This window comes from Anser brachyrhynchus (genome assembly GCF_964034855.1).
Source record: "Anser brachyrhynchus genome assembly, chromosome: 5".
Taxonomy (NCBI): Eukaryota; Metazoa; Chordata; class Aves; order Anseriformes; family Anatidae; genus Anser; species Anser brachyrhynchus.
The window spans coordinates 12,426,853-12,443,295 of record NC_137699.1 but is presented as its reverse complement, the minus strand read 5'-3'; the positions used below and the strand labels follow the sequence as shown (position 1 = coordinate 12,443,295).

The following is a 16,443-nucleotide window of genomic DNA, read 5'->3' as shown; positions in this document are numbered from 1 at the left end:
GCAGGAAAGGGAGAGAGGAAAAGAGAAAAGACAGGGAGACTTACTTGTAAACTTTTACATATGTATTTAGATTTTCCACAAGTCAGAAATATGATGTGGTGGTGGAGATTTCTCACTGTGAATGTAGTTCTGTCCAACAATCTGTTTCTGTTGTCATCTAAAGTAAATGTAAGAAACCTTACCACTTTACAGGATGTGCAGCAGATCACAAAGTTATTTCTAAATACACATCTTGAAACGCTGACATTCAAAGGATAGAACCTTTGCAGGTGACATTACTGTTAAGTAATTAGTGTATTTATAGACTCTTTTGTGCTTAAATAGAAGAGTGATGATGATAGTACTCAGAGAAAAAGCATGCTCACTTTCCACCACATCTCTACAGTCACAGGGAGAGGAGCCAGCTGGTAGGTATTTCAAGAAGTGACCTGGCCCCACACTCTGTGGTAGTCTGGCCAACTCTAATTATCTTTTGAATTTTTTACATTAAAGTTGCTGTCTATAGTAACTCTCATGCAACTAGTCACAATGATACACTGCATCAAAGATACCCTGCTGTGTTACATACTGAAGTGCAATACTGTGCCAAAAGACATGCAGCTGGTAACAAGCATTTGACTACTACACTAAATTACAGAGCATTATATTCTATAAAATACCATATTCTGTGTAAGAACAATTATATCTTACAGCCCTAAGGTTAGAAAAAAAAATAATCACATAAAAACATCCAGGCACATTCCAGTGTCAGGAAATTTCATATACACGTAGAAGAAGACAAAAGGAGCTCATTGAAGGCTACTTTAAACTTAGTGCAAAACAAATTTGTTTTCTCACCAAATTATAAAGTGTGAGGAAAAAAAAAAAAAAGAAAAACATATTTTAGGAATCTATATAAAAAAAGAGAGGCAAAATGCAATGCATCCTAAATTATAGAATTATTTGTAAGTCACTTTATTTGATGCTTGAGCAAACTGAATTTGATGCTTTGCAAAACAATGCAAGAAGAGAGTCCTGTTTCATGACTACAGTCCAAAGGCCATCAGACAAAATCTTTGCAGGTGTAACTCCACTGTGGTCGATTAAATTATGCAGTCTGAGCAAATGATACAGGAATGGAGATTTAGTGCAGATGGCATTATTAGTACTATAGCATTTATACTAGCTAAAGCACCTGTTTGAACATGAGTATGAGCTATTTCTTTTAGAATATTTCCTTCCATATCACGTTCCCTTCATTTTTATAAATAAGGGACAAAAGCTTATGCTAATTATAACCATTGTTCTGGTGTTTAGGAAAGTTGCTGTTGTCCAAGTAGAAAAGCCACGGATACTTTGCAGCAGAGGTGACTGATGTAATCAAATGTGACAGAATTACTAGTATTATATAAAAGTATGGTTATGAAAGGGCAAGTCAATAAAAAGATGACATAATGACACACAAAAAACATTTAATGTATGAATCAGAATGTAAATTACTGGTATTTTTATACACGAACATGGCTCAGGGCAATTAGCAGAAAGGTAACAGATTTAGTGAAGTCCAAAACACGAACATGAAAAACTTGTTTCAAAATAAAGTTAAAAGATAAAAATAAATAATTCAGAGCAAAGGAAATGGTAAAGCAAGCAGTTTCATTAAAATCTAATCTTGAGAAAGATTAAGATACCCATGGGCTGAAAGCACAATACATGGCTTGCTTTCCAAATTCACATCTGTTGTGCTACTTTGATTACACATGAGCCAAAACAGGTCATTTGGTTTATGCTTGTTCATCCCATATTTTGAGAATTTAATTATTTCTCATCATTAGGATCATAAGTGCTCCTTAACATACAGAGAAAATATTTTGATCCATCTTGTAATTCATTAGAAAACTAGCTGTCATAGGTAAGCACTTTAATTTTTAATACTAAATTTGGTATGTTCAGAATAATGATTTGAATGCAAACAACACTTGATAATATTTTAGCTGGGATACAATTACAAAAGCCATCATAGGAACATGCATCCCTTTCTACTATAGCCTTGATTGGTCAAAACAGAAGGACTGAAGATGAACCATTAATTTATTGTGGTATATTAGGACACAGGTTGCTGCAGTAACTGTAGTTTTGTTGGAGGAACAGATCCTGCTCCTTTTTAACACCAGCATTAAGCAACTGTTAGGAAAGAATTAAGAAGGTATTCCTATTTCTAAACAAAACTGCATGGCAAATTAACACAGAAAGCTTTATATGTGAGAATATATATCATATCAACTTGTCATAGATCAAAACACTCACTGATGAAAAATCAGAGCTCAGTACAGGAGACAGGAAGAGGAAGATGGACAGTGAGACAAGTTTTCTATCCCTTACATTTTATCTCATGACAATATGGAGAAGACACGACATCTCAGTCAGAAACAGAACTTGGTAAATACAAAGACAATTCCACAACTTCTCTGTGGAAAGTGTAATTTATATCTTGCATGGGCAGATGGGAGAGAAAGGAGACAGCTGTTGCAGCCACAACAGCTGACTACACCAGATATCCCACAACTGCAAAACAGATTTTAGTGAGTCCTCTCTCTTTTTTTAGTTTCTGCATTTACCAAGAAGCCGAAGACAACAGAGGTGACAGCCGGAAGTACAGCTGTGTTTGAAGCAGAGACAGAAAAAGCCGGCATCAAGGTGAAGTGGCAGCGAGCTGGCACAGAAATTACTGAAAGTGAGAAATATGTCATCAAGGCAGAAGGAAACAAGCATTCGCTGACAATCAATAATGTAGTAAAAGAAGATGATGTGACATATGCTGTAATAGCTGGAAGTTCCAAGGTCAAATTTGAACTCAAGGTCAAAGAACCAGGTACAGTGCTTCCTAAACAATTCTAATTTCAACAGTATTTCCAATCACATGTTCAAAATTCATGAATGGGGCCCATGGAAATTAGCCTAATTTAAAATTGTGAAATTTCTTTACTGGCAATATATCTTTTTTGCCATATGATTTGAAACTGTAGTAAGGTTTATAAAAGATACTCTTTAATATTAACCTGAGGAACACATTTCCTGTGGGTAAGGCCCCCATTTCCAGACAACAGAAGTCCACACAGTGGAGAACACAGAGGAAATCTCAACGTACTTCTTTAGAATTCACGGTCAAGCTTTTCTCTATAACTATTAGTGAAGTTGAAAAGGAAAGGAAAGCAAAGCTAGTCTAACCTGAACTAACCCTGCATCTTAAGCCTGGTATTTAAAAAAAAAAAAAAAGTTTCTATTTAAATACAAAACTGTAACAATTGACAAAAATTTCCAAGTTATGCTGTTATGTTTTTTAGGAGTTCATATGTGTCTACAAAATGTCTCAAAATCACCTGCTAACAAAAGCTCATATTTCTTGAAGAACTTGGATACAAAGAGTAACCTTTATATTATTTGTGTATCACCTATCATTACTATCTGTGTGTGCATTAAAGCAATTGCTAGATGGGAAATTGAGACACCTTCCCCAGGCTTTCTTGGAAAAAACCTTTTGACCTTCCTAATCCCTTTTTTTTTCCTCCAAAAGTTTTGGTCCCCATTCAGCACTTTTTGTATCTTAACATTCGATATTTTCCCTTTTTATTTTGGTAAAAAGCCTTTAACTAACACTGTTTATATCACCTCCTTTCCTTTGCTATCACTGTTTGTTCTAGCCATAATGTACCATGATGTTAATGATATATTCTGGTTAGCTGAAAGATACTCCTGAATATTTAACAGGAGACAAGACATTCTGTTCCAGGTGAAGTGACAGTGCACGACAGATTATGAGGAAGGGGTAATCCTAATATGGTTTAGAAAAATTTAATAGCTGTCAGAGCATGTAACAGTATGTTCTTGCTGGCTTTCTCATCCACAAAGTAAAAAGGTACATATTATACTAGTTCTATCTTCCTTGCCTTTAAGGTTACTTTCAGGTAGAACCTGTTACATGTAGACAGCCTACAAACAGCTGAGTTATTAAATCTGGAAACATAATTGTGGACTAAAAGCTATCCGCCTCTGACAAACACACATTGTTGACGGGGATATCAGGATGCTAGACAATTTTCCTGTATACATTTTATACCGATGCCTCAAAATAAGCCTTTTCTAAACAGCTACGCATCTAAGTTATGGGAGCATCCACAGTAGCTCCACAGTTAGGATAACTCTTGGTTCCTTCCAGTAAAATTTGAGTTGAAATTTATTTGGACTAGATCCAATGGGATACTTTCTAACAATAAAAGTTAAAATCGTACTGTTTTCTCTTAAGACATAAATACATTTTAGGGTAAAAGGCATAAATTTTCTGAAAGTGGGGTTGATTCATGATCGTATGTTCACGGCTACTGTCTTGTTTTTCAGATCTTACAAAGATTAGGCTGTTAAAGTATAACTGGATTACCCATTATTATTATTATCACAAACAATAATCTTTTCAGCTTTTTATTATCAAAACAATAGAAACTGTCTCCTTGCCTACCCAGACACAGCCACTTCCCTTTGTTACAGAGGAGCCACACAAATTACTCACCTCATGGCACAATATGTCCAGAAATCTCTGGTGCAAAAGACGCTGCAATAGCTGGGAAACAGCACGTGGGACTTGATTGTGAAGTAGGCAAGGCCCTTTGGAAGCGTCTCTGCTACCTAAGGGAAAAAAAAAATACGTCAGCAGCTGATCTGCTTCAAGAAATTTTACCTCCCTCCTTCTGGTTCAGTTGCTCACTCCTACTCCCTTTTTATACATTTCTATCTTCTCTATTGTGCCAAATGAATTTGTCTCAATTTGTCTGTGAGGCCACAGTTTAACTAAGAGGGCATAAACTTCCATGAGCCAGGGGAGCAAACGATAGTGAGATTTTTAAAATACTTTCTCCATACTGATTGCTAGTAATGTCTAGCATTTCTCCCAAACCACAGACAGCTGCAGCATTTAGAACATTACATTCCAACCACAGAGTTAAACAAAATCTCATGAAAAAGCAAATTGTTTTAAAAAATCATAACTGCATCATTTTCACTACTTTTCCTACTTTTTTCTCTAACTGAGGTTAACAGCTAACAACAGTGCTATCATCAGCTGACAAGATTTTACACATCAAAAACATAGAATTTGAAATTTCAGGCATCAGCTCCTTCCTAGCCCAGAGGAGAGCCTTGTCATCCAGCAGCCAGTAGGCCCCTTCTCCTTACAGCACACCTTCTAAGTTCTAGAAAACCACAGTTGTTTTGTTTTGTTTTTTTTTGCATTTCCTAAATATATCAAAGACTGTTCCTTTGCAAAATTTCTTCAGAAAGTAGAAACACAGCTTTCTCTAATCTTGGTTAACATTCATTTCCAGAAAAGAGTGAGACGGTCACTCCTGCGGAAGCTGCTCCTGCCCCAGCTGCCTCAGAGCTGCCTGCTCCGCCAGTAGAAAGCAGCCAAAACACAGAAGGTAATAAAGAACTACTGCTCTTATTAAGTCTGGTACATTAACAGAAGGGAAAAATTGGAACAGTGAACCTTTACAGTAAACAAGGTAGAAACAGTAGCTGAAAGGTGACTGATGGTGATAAATGACAGAGAATAAAGAATAATCTCAGAGACAGGAGAAACATACTGCGATATTTTGAAATGACTTAACAAATTTACTACATAGGCTGTAAGAGAAGCTGATGCAGAAAGTCCTAACTAGGAGTTCTTGTGTTTGATTCAGTTCCATCTGCTGGGACTCAACCAGAAGAGCCTGTGGACCCTATTGGGCTCTTTGTGACACGACCTCAGGATGGAGAAGTTACTGCTGGTGGGTACAAAATCTGAGTCAAGCGGTGTTTGTCGACTGCACCTGCTGCCTGACTGCTTAGCTCTCCACATACAGGAGGACAGCGGTCATCTAATAGATATATTAAACACTACTCATAATCTTATTTTAACCTACTTGCCTTACAAGGTGGAAATATCACGTTCACTGCCAAAGTTGCAGGTGAGAGCCTGCTGAAGAAACCATCAGTGAAATGGTTCAAAGGAAAGTGGATGGACCTAGCAAGCAAAGTGGGGAAGCATCTCCAGCTGCATGACAGTTATGATCGAAACAACAAGGTACAGGTGGCAGAGTAAGATTCTCAGTCTTCTAGATTCTAATCTTTAATCTGGGGAAAATATAAGCGAATATAGGAATGTTTTGAGGTACCAAAACTATATAGTATGTAATATTTATGCAGACACATCTATGTTTTGACCATGCAGACAAGAGACGAGCACTACATGCAGAGTCTTGTACATCTTGTTTATGATGAAATGAGAAAATATCTGGTGGACTGGGGAAGCAGTTTTACACTACCTACTGTAGAATGTTCTACCTTCCTCCCAAGTAATAGATACTGGTTATATTTAAGAGAAAACAAAGTCAGGCAGATAGTTACATATTATCTATCTTCTTTTCATACAGATCAAGTGTTCAGCTAGTAGTGTTGGAATTTACTTTTCTCTTGCATTGGCTAGACTACTCTAAATAGCTCAGTAGATCCATTTCTACCACAAAAGTGTCCAAGGATACACAAACAGGAACACAAGAGCGTCTGTACCATGGCTTCTCATCCCATGTGGGATATGAAGCACTAACACCCTCTCCTGGATGGAACAGAACAGACTTGCTCATGAGTGAATTAGCCACTCTTGCTGAATTCTAGGTAGAGGCTATGTTTATTTAATGAAAGTTCTATTCCTGTTTCCAATGAACATGCAGTTGCTATATGTGATGGCTATGTACACCAGTACATCAGTACAGTTTCCTAATATAACATTGAATGCTCTGGTAGACCTGTACTGATCATACCCTTTAGCTGTTCCCACTGAATTGGGGATATGTAATTTTTATGACAGTAATGAGTTATACATTCAGGAGGTTCTTAATTCTAAAAGGAAACAACTGTATTTCATCCCTCATCTTTTTCTTTACGCCTTAATACGCTGTTTTCTAAATCTCTCTTAGCATTTAATTTTCTAACTTACAAAGTGTATCACTGGTCTCTGTTCTAGGTGTACACCTTTGAAATGGAAATCATAGAAGCAAATATGACTTTTGCAGGAGGGTACAGATGTGAGGTGTCTACTAAGGACAAGTTTGATAGTTCTAATTTCAACCTGACTGTCAATGGTAAAATGAACTACTGCCACCTTGCTTCTTCCTGTTTTGTTTTGTTTTCTTCCTATACATATGCCCACCGATTCTTTCTGGTATACAGCAGCTACTAGACAAGGATAGATCTGAAGTATAGACCTGCAGAGCTACAGGTGCACTTAGAAAAGCCTGCAGATGGAGATTGGGATGAGTTGGCAGAGATAGAGAGCATTAGAAGAAACAGTTGGATGTCACTCAAGTCAGAACTGTGATGCTCTTTAAGGCAGCACACAGAAAGATGCAGAGCAGCCCAACTGTTCTCTGACTTTATTCTGACTTCAGAAGTTTAGAACAGAGTAATCCAAGTTCTGTCTATGCAACATCCTAGGTGGAGTTCCTGTACATTACTACATATTTCCGAGAATTTACCTTTGCTTTCAAAGGACTGATTGCAATTTAGAATGAATAACATTAGACAGTTGTTATCCAGTGGTTTTCTCATTATGGTTTCAATATACCCTGTGAAGCCAGTAATCAAAACTAAAATTTACCAGCAGAGGAATTAAAAAGAAGAGATAAGACAATTTGTCACGCTGCTGACTATTATGAAGCATGAGACTGAGCTAAGTTATACATTAAACACTGGATGTTGAAAGCCAGTTAGTGAGGGTTACCTATTTAAAGATACTGCTTCAGTCCTCCAATATACAACTGATCACAATTTACAACATACAAACTTTAGAACAAAAATGACTGTAACTGAAAAGCTTTATAAATAGCACTGTAGGTTTGCATTATTTTGATGTGCCACCTCATTCTTGTTTGTTGCTCTTTGTCACATCAGAAGCGCCACTAAGTGGAGACTTGGATATTCGTGCTGCCTTCCGACGCACGTGAGTATGCACAGTAGAAACTAACGTAGATCAGATTATACTTCCACGCAGAATTCATTACTTTCCTAGTAAAAGCAAAGACATGGTACCAACAAGTACAGAGACAGGGATGTCTACTAAGAAAATATTTCTACCGTTAAAATACTAAATAACATCTAGGAATCATCTAAGAGAATTTTGACTTTGTACTAGCATAACAATCATGCTTGTCTTCAATTATGCAATTGATAATGCATATCTTTTTATGAAGAACTTCAGCATTTTTTTTCCAGTGCTGTAGAGCACTCCAGATGTAAACCAATAGAGAGGGAAAAGATTCTGTGTAGTGCTTAGCCTCGATTTAGTGTGGCTTGAGGAGCTACATGCATCTTAAGACAAACATTTGCTAAACAAATTTCTAAACTGGAATTTGATGTGAGCCCTGTAAGCAGCATAACACCAATAACATTAATGCAAGCATTTTGATTGTATTTGTTTTCATATTTTATATTAATTGAAAGAAGACAATGGTACTATAAATGTCTGTGTAAAAACCCCAATATATGTAGGTCCTAGATATTAAAGACTGCAAGGTGTTGCATTGGTACTGAAAAGACTATTCTCCCCAGCTCTGTAATATCATTTAAATTTATACATGACTTCACTAAATAAGATTTCCCTTCTGTTAGTAAAATTTGTGAATTTGTAACATCTTTTTTATTTCGACATTAACATCTGTTTTTTATTAAGTATCTCTTCTTCCTTTAAGTAAATCAGTTTCTGTTTTAATTTCTATATATTTTTGCAAAGTTATTAGATCAAGAACATTCCAACAGGCATTAATTTCTCTAACATAGGAGAAAATTTAGCTCTGTAAACTGCTTGAATTTTTCCATACAAGTGCTATTTCTGTATGAGATTTGGATTTTGCATTCTATCATAAAGAGGTCTTGAAGAATTTATTTACAGTCAAATCCATCTGTAAGTAGCTGACCAGCCTGCTCTGATGCCTAATAAAGGACATTCAGTGCATAGGTGCATTGTGTTATTTCACTGCAGTGGAATTAGGCTCTAAGGGGTTCTCTTCTTGCTAGCAGAATTAAAAGAATTATTTTAGAATCAGCCGAGAGTAAGAGCAATGTTAGCAGCTTCAGGTTGTTCAGATTTTCAGCTCTTTCTATAAGAAAGAAGCCAGATTTTGAAATGAACTGTTTAAATCTGAAGCTCTGTGTTTGATACCCTCACTCAGGAGCCTGGCAGGAGGGGGGAGACGGATGACTTCAGCCTTTCTCAGGTAGTGTCTGCCTGTGTCAGCGGACAAATTCAAGTCTAACAATGAACTGTCTCTCTCTGATCAGGAAAATAAAATAAAATAAAAACAGACAGAATTAGCTCCACTTTCTATTATAAACATTTAAATTCCCAATAAATCATGGTTATAGTATTTAGTGCTTATACAAGACTAGAATTTATAGCAGTAAGTAGTAATATGAGTGTAAGATAATGAAAAGAGTAGTTTGACAGTTCAGTGAGAGGCAGATTCATCTACAGAAAAGGCATGTGTTTGGAGAGAGCTATCTTCACACAACCTTCAAAATTTTATGCATGCCTACCCCTCTGTTTTATACTCTTTCCTCTATACTGAGCACATCCTGACTAAAATGGTCACTTTTCTCACAGAAGGTTTTCAACACACGTGCATATGAAAATCTAATTTCCTGCCACACTCCTAATCCTACTATCATTAACTTTCCTGTCATATCCCTTTTGCTCCCAATGTCTTCTACCATAATTAAAATAGGAAGTCTGCGATTAGATTTAACTAATCTAATGATAAAGCATGTTAAAGCAATTATTAAGGTCTTACTCTGCCAAGCACTGATTGGTGGGCTTTCCTGAAAAGCTGATTGTAATTACCACCTGGGAAGCAATAATGTGACTAATTCTCCTCCCACCTGTAGATTCTGATTACCTGAATATTTGATCACAAGAAGCCCTTTTCAAATTTAGTATAATAGTCATCTCTCTATATATATGATGCCTGTAGCTATTGAAAATCTTAAAGCAAGGATAAAGAGGCCAAAAATACACTTTCTTGCTTGAGCATCATACCAAGAAAACCATCCGTTCCAGTACTGTACTACCTTGAAAGTAATCACAAAAGTAAATATGGTGCTTTCTTAATAAACAGATCTCTTCTCACAACTTATTCAAAATAGTACTGATTCAAAATAAAAATGGTTTTGAATTATTTTTTCTCACCAACCTTGCATTGTCAAACAGCACAAAAAGTCTGGCACTTAATTCCCTTCCATTTTTATCACCAGTACTGGCAAAATGCCCATCCTTTATCTGTTGAAGCTGTTTTCTTACATATTTTTATATTTGTTCCTGCCGTATAGAATTTTCCTTACTTTCTGGTTTACACTCCTACAGACAGACTGACTGAAGTAACTAGCACTGTGTTGCCAGAGACAGCATTTTGTGCTACTGCTACCCCTGGTACACGTGAAAATAGTAATTTCTGTGTATGAAACAACGATTAAGGATAAGGTGTTGCTGCTGGAGGAATCTGAATGCTGTTTGTTGGTATCACCTGATTCTTACCCTCAAGACAACAGAGGTGTAAAGGAGCCTCTGAACATTGATGATGGGAGACCAACTGAGGTGAAGAAAATTCATTTTGACTTTCTAAACCCTGCCTGAATGCACAAAAAGATTTTTTTTTTTTTTTTTTGTAAATTGAACGATAAATAATCAGGAAATAGATTTAATTCCCAGTCAGCTTAGTACTTCCAAAACACATCTCCGGAGTGATTTTTTTCTAGGAACTAAGCCCAAATAAGTGATTTTAGAGACTTTGTACTAAGTTTTCATAGTAGATCTGTACTTCAAACATTCAGAATCACAGCTAAAACACATTTGACTCAGAACACCAAAAATTACATTGTGTGCTCCATCTGAGTTTAGCATATGACAAATATCATTACGTATCAAAAAATTCCTGCTGGTTGCTTCTTGTTCTCATCAATCAGTTTATCACAATTGCTTGCCATGATGCTTTTTGAACAATTCTATGTTGAACCTCATCTCAGGTTCTACGTCAGATCACAGGATTCCTCCTTTTGTTCTCCCAAGCACCAGCAATGTGATACTTGTTTCATGGTAATGAACTCTGGAATCGCAAAGAGCCCTAAAAAAATTGCAGCTGGGTATACTAGATAAAATACTACGAAAAAATAAAAAAGCGATTTTGGACTTGAGGATGTCCCTCAAAAAGGTTGGTTTAGTACTGCCCCCACTACAAACAATATCCATACTCCTGAAACTACAGCTTCCTAAAAGCACTAAAGATTCTAAATGAGAGCTTCTGCAACATCTACATGATAACCAATATATTCGAGATCAATATTACGACCAAATTAATAACCTCTACAGTTTTCTTCTTAATCAGTACAGAAAAAATGCAAGTTCATTAAACAAATTCCTTAAACCTGTATCTAGACCAATATGGAAAAAGAGCCTAATTACGTCACGTCCCATGTCAGAGCACATTCTAAGTCATTCTAAACCCATCCACTACTCCCCTGCAGAAATCTATCACCTATGTCATGATATAGTTTCATTTCCATTTCCTTCTAAAACTAATTACATTTTTCTGTTACTACACAGTACTGAGGGACATGACGATGCTGGAGAGTTGAATTTTAGTGCCCTACTGAAAAAGAGGTGAGTAAAATCCACTAATCTTAGAGAAATAAAATTACCTTCTGTAGAATAACTCTGAAAACACTAGAAGTAGAGCAAGTAGGAGTTTAATAAGTTCAGAATCCTTGCAGTTTTTCTAAAGCAGCTCTGAATGGAAAAAGGATAACAAGTACTTATGGCAACTTCCCCAAATAGTCAAGACTTCCTGCATTCTTGCTGGGTTTATACTGGAGCAAATAAATAAATTTTTATTTCTTTTATTTTCCCAAGAAAGAAAAGACTGGGACCAGTGCAATTAGTTGCTTCCACCAAAACTTTCCACTAAAATAAATAAATAAATAAATAAACTACAATATTTGTTTATAATGCTGTTTACTAAGAACTTTTTACCCTAAGTTTTCACAACACATGGCATGAGAGAACTAGGAAGAGAAGCATTTTTAGATATCCAAACATTACTATTATTATTACAGTATAAAACTATATATACTACATAAAACATTTTTTTACAATAATAGAGATTCTGTGTTGTATAAATATTATATAACATATTTTAATGTTTTTTCTCTAACTCTTCTTTCTTGCTTTTACTTGCACTTTTTTTTTGGTGGAATTTCTTCTTCCCATTGTCTGTCCTTGACATATCTGTTTCATAATCTCTCTACGTGTTTTTTTCTTTTTACTACCATTGTAATCTGGATGTTTTGGATTCCACTGTTGACAACAGAGAGTAAGGTTTCTACTTTGTTTGATTATAAATGCATGGGTCAGACTGAATATAAGAACCATTTGGTTTGAAATAATGCATGCATTTTTATCTTAGATGTAGAGCATGACAAACAATTATATAGTATGAAAATTATCAACTGCCAATTTCTGAGACAGAAATGCTCTCAAGCAGTTAGAAATTAAGGACGAACTATCCCATACAAATCAATATGTTTTTTTCTGCATGTCCTTTGTTTTTCACCATTGCTTTCTTTGAGTAGCGGCTTTAAATAGTGCTTGAATTATCAAATTTTCTCAATAATCTGTTAGTTTAAATTCCTATTGTTTTAGAAAGCAGAAATGGGAACCTCTTCTTTGATCACAGATAATTTGCATAATTTGTATGCTGGTGCCTATCAAATATGCTCTCAAGGTTTGTTCCATACACCCATAAACATGTTCAGCAAACATATTACCAAAATCACCTATTCCATAAATGTATAGATTTCCCTGTTACAAAATATTTAATTTTGGGTAAGGTTTCCATTGATCGTTATCATCCCATTACTCTCGGCATGCTTCTGATTACTGCCCATGGTCACCCCCTCATTTTCTGGCTCCTGAAGTTACTATAAACATTCATCACTAGACTCACATTCTAATCTCTATAGGCAAAAAATATATTTTTTTTTAATATTTAATTTTTTTCTTTTAAAATTTTGAGTAAATGGAGGCTAAGGAAGGTAAAAAAAAATTGCTTAATTTTGTGCACAGTTGGAAGCCTTTTCTTAGAGGCATAGAAAGTGAGATTTTTTCTTCTGTTTCAGAACTCGGTTCAACCTGAACGATAACCTTTAACTTTCAATACCATTTTGTTATGTACATGTGACTTACTTTCCTGTGACTTCAACACGGGTTGAAGACCACTCCTATACTAATGAGAACTGAAAGGCATAAAAACTTACCATGGAATGAAAGTATTTTTCATTAGAATAGGACCGAAAAAAAGGACCTCATGCTGAGGAACTCTCAAGAGCTATGTAGATTCAAATAGAATTGAAGATTATTCTTCCACCACTTCTGCTTTGTCCCACCTAATTTACAAGTGCCCTCAATCCAGAGGTAATGAACATTACCACTGTAATAGAAACAGCTTCATTTAATACTGTATCTCCTATTGCTGTAATTTAATTAACTGGTGTTGACATACAGATGTCATGGGCCAAGGAGAGGTCATTGGGAAGAGGAAGGGAACAGCTGTCACAGAACTATTAAATGGGAAAGTTAGCGGAGACCTTGAAGGAGGTGACAGCTGACAGGGTCCAATCAGTTGACAGTAATGGGATAGGAAGGAACCATCTCTGGGATGTACGAAACTATTTTTAACCCCTCCACACATGTTTAAAACATATCAGCTGCATATTCCATTTACAGCAGATTCACTAAGCTGCATCTTAATGCCCCCAAGTGCATATTTAACCTATGAGGTGATCGCTCTGGATAAGGATCCCCAGTGTCACGGAGAGTAGTGTAAGGGTGGGAGAAACTCCAGGAGTGCAAGCTCTCATACGTTGCTTAGTTCCTGTTGGCAGTGGAAGAGTACAGTCTCACTGTGGCTTTATGTAATCAAAAAGAATATTTTAGCAAATATAAAATGGTGAAAAGGACTAGTGGGATGGGGAAACTTTTTCTTAGAGGCATAGAAAGTTTTTCTTCTGTTTCAGAACTCAATTCAACACTATAAGAAGGATAACCTTTAACTTTTAGTACAATTTTGTTATGTAAATGTGACTTAAAGCTTTCTCCTGTAACTAGAAAATACTAGTATTTAGGAGGAAGAAACTACATTCTGAGCATAAGGGCTCAAATTTATTTTATTTCTGCTTGCATGCAAACAGCATTGAAACAGCACTGAAATGGTATTGCCAGATCTAAAAATGGGATGACGCTGACGAATGGAAAAGCTAAAACAAAAATTCAGGAAGTCTTCTCAATTGTGAGATATATTAGGCTGTGGAATTGCTTCCAAATTGGAAGATTTAGATCATGATGCATTTAAAGATAGCTCACACAAAATACTTTAGAAAACTTCATGAATAATGATACCCACAAATTTTCAGGTAAAGGGGTGTAGATAGATGAGCACATAATTAGGCAGATATACAGAGAAGACCACCAATATTTATATAATGACTCATGGAAAATGAGAATATCTGAACCTGTTAAGCCTTTCTTATCTCCTATGATTTTATATTTTTTTTGAGATACAATTTGCCCTGCAGATCGTTAATTGTGCTACTACAGATTTTATTAGAAATATTATATATTCCTACTTTTATGTACGTATATATCTATTCCAATTCATGTGTATTTGGAAATATTTTAATGTTCATTGGTATGATCAGAGCAACTTGTCCAAGAACTGGTTATGTTAAAAGATCTTGGTCTATCTGACAAATCAGCTGACAAATCAGTTCATTTGTCCTCCCTTCTGCTTTGCAGAATGACAGACTATTTGTAATCCTGAAGCAAATGGGAGATAGATAGAGAAAAGCAATTTGGATTAAATTTGTGGGTAATGTGGATGCACTGCTATGACAAAGCAAATACTCAGTAGACTGCACTTACTGCATAGAGTCCAGACTTCAGATACACCTATCAATCCAGTGAGCGCTAGTGAATGAGGGCTTAGTGCTTAGCGAGTGCTATGCCACTCCAAAGACAGGAGATATTGCATGCCGTATTTCAACTTGCATTCACTGGGTTTTTCCTTCTGTTCAAGAGCTACAACGATGCTGGAAATCCAAAGTACTTTAATAAACATAACTCTCTTGTTCTAAACAAGCCCTTTACGGGAAATCACAGGAGTGTTAGAAATATTTGTTTACACCTGCTGTCTAGACTGACTACAGTCATGCTTTTTCAAGTAACAGTATTTCTCACAGACTAATGGGACTGTTCTTTTCCTGAAAAAAAAATGAAAACACACACACCATAATCCTCCGCTTTTCTTTGCACTGCCTGCTGCATAAGTGATCTGTTTGTTGGGGTTTACCACTGTACACGACTTCATTATATGAGAGTGTTCTGCTGCACTGGAAGTTTGCTTGGTCTTGGTGATAACAGAAACAGCAACCACAGGAAGTTTAGGTAAACTACAGAAAGTTTTAAGAAAATGTTACTTCTTTTATCCTTACTCTGTTTATCAAAATGCAAGCAGTGACAGGCAACAACTCCAAGAAGACAGCGCTAAGTAAAGCTACTTATTTCCCTGTAAATCCATCTGTCATAATTAGGAACAAGTAGAAGCGTTTACACTTATCATTTAGATTGCAGAGTGGAACTGTACAAACTGCGTGAGTTTGATTTTACTAGGGAACAGCATTTTTCTTAAGCCTATTTCAGAGCTTTTGCACGAGTTCCTTCGTTTCCCTGCTACTGAAGCACAGGCTTATTCTGCTAAAGGTGAAGATGACATTCATGGCTCTCTTGTATTAACACATGATGCCCTCTTTCTTGCCTATTGGGATGCTGCATGCTTTTCCAAACGCTTCTGTGCATCGTTCTTGAGTTCAGCAGCTTCTTGCGCTCTGTAAATCGGTAAGATTACACCAATTTCTTTCTTAATTTGTGAACTTTTAACTTAAAATATGATGACGGGAAAAGAATGACTTTCCCAAAGCCAGACACCCGAATTTTCGCCTGGTTTTGCTAAAGCAAACATTAATGCTTCTGAAATCACTAGTTCTTTGGTTAAACCATAAAATAAGTCATCCATTGTAAATATTGTCTTATTTGCTAATACTCATCAGTGTAAGTGCCTTTATGTTTCATAGATGACTAAAGCCAACAATTGCCTTTATAAATGATGATAGATATTTTAGTAATCTGCGATTCATTTTAGCATGCAGGAAAAATGTCCTGAGTAGAAAAGGACTTGTTTCTTGTTAACATAATGCAACTACCTTGTTTTTAAAGTATTCTCAAGGTATCAGTTCTGTTCCTTGCTTTGCCATGTTTTGCATATGATCATCACAGGA

At 36.1% G+C, this 16,443-nt stretch overlaps 1 protein-coding gene across 3 annotated transcripts in view; it reads left to right on the top strand.

Moving 5' to 3' along the window:
* MYBPC3 (myosin binding protein C3) overlaps positions 1-16,443 on the top strand; it is a 68,501-nt gene that overhangs the window by 14,477 nt on the left and 37,581 nt on the right. The window contains exons 2-10 of one of the 3 annotated variants that reach the window (XM_080592525.1): positions 2,585-2,851; positions 5,355-5,450; positions 5,712-5,798; positions 5,946-6,094; positions 7,034-7,151; positions 7,960-8,008; positions 9,237-9,281; positions 11,660-11,716; positions 15,980-16,003. In XM_080592525.1, coding sequence (XP_080448651.1) covers positions 2,585-2,851; positions 5,355-5,450; positions 5,712-5,798; positions 5,946-6,094; positions 7,034-7,151; positions 7,960-8,008; positions 9,237-9,281; positions 11,660-11,716; positions 15,980-16,003 — 892 coding nt within the window. The remainder of the gene's footprint in view (positions 1-2,584; positions 2,852-5,354; positions 5,451-5,711; positions 5,799-5,945; positions 6,095-7,033; positions 7,152-7,959; positions 8,009-9,236; positions 9,282-11,659; positions 11,717-15,979; positions 16,004-16,443) is intronic. The other 2 variants (XM_080592526.1, XM_080592524.1) reach the window with 2 other exon arrangements.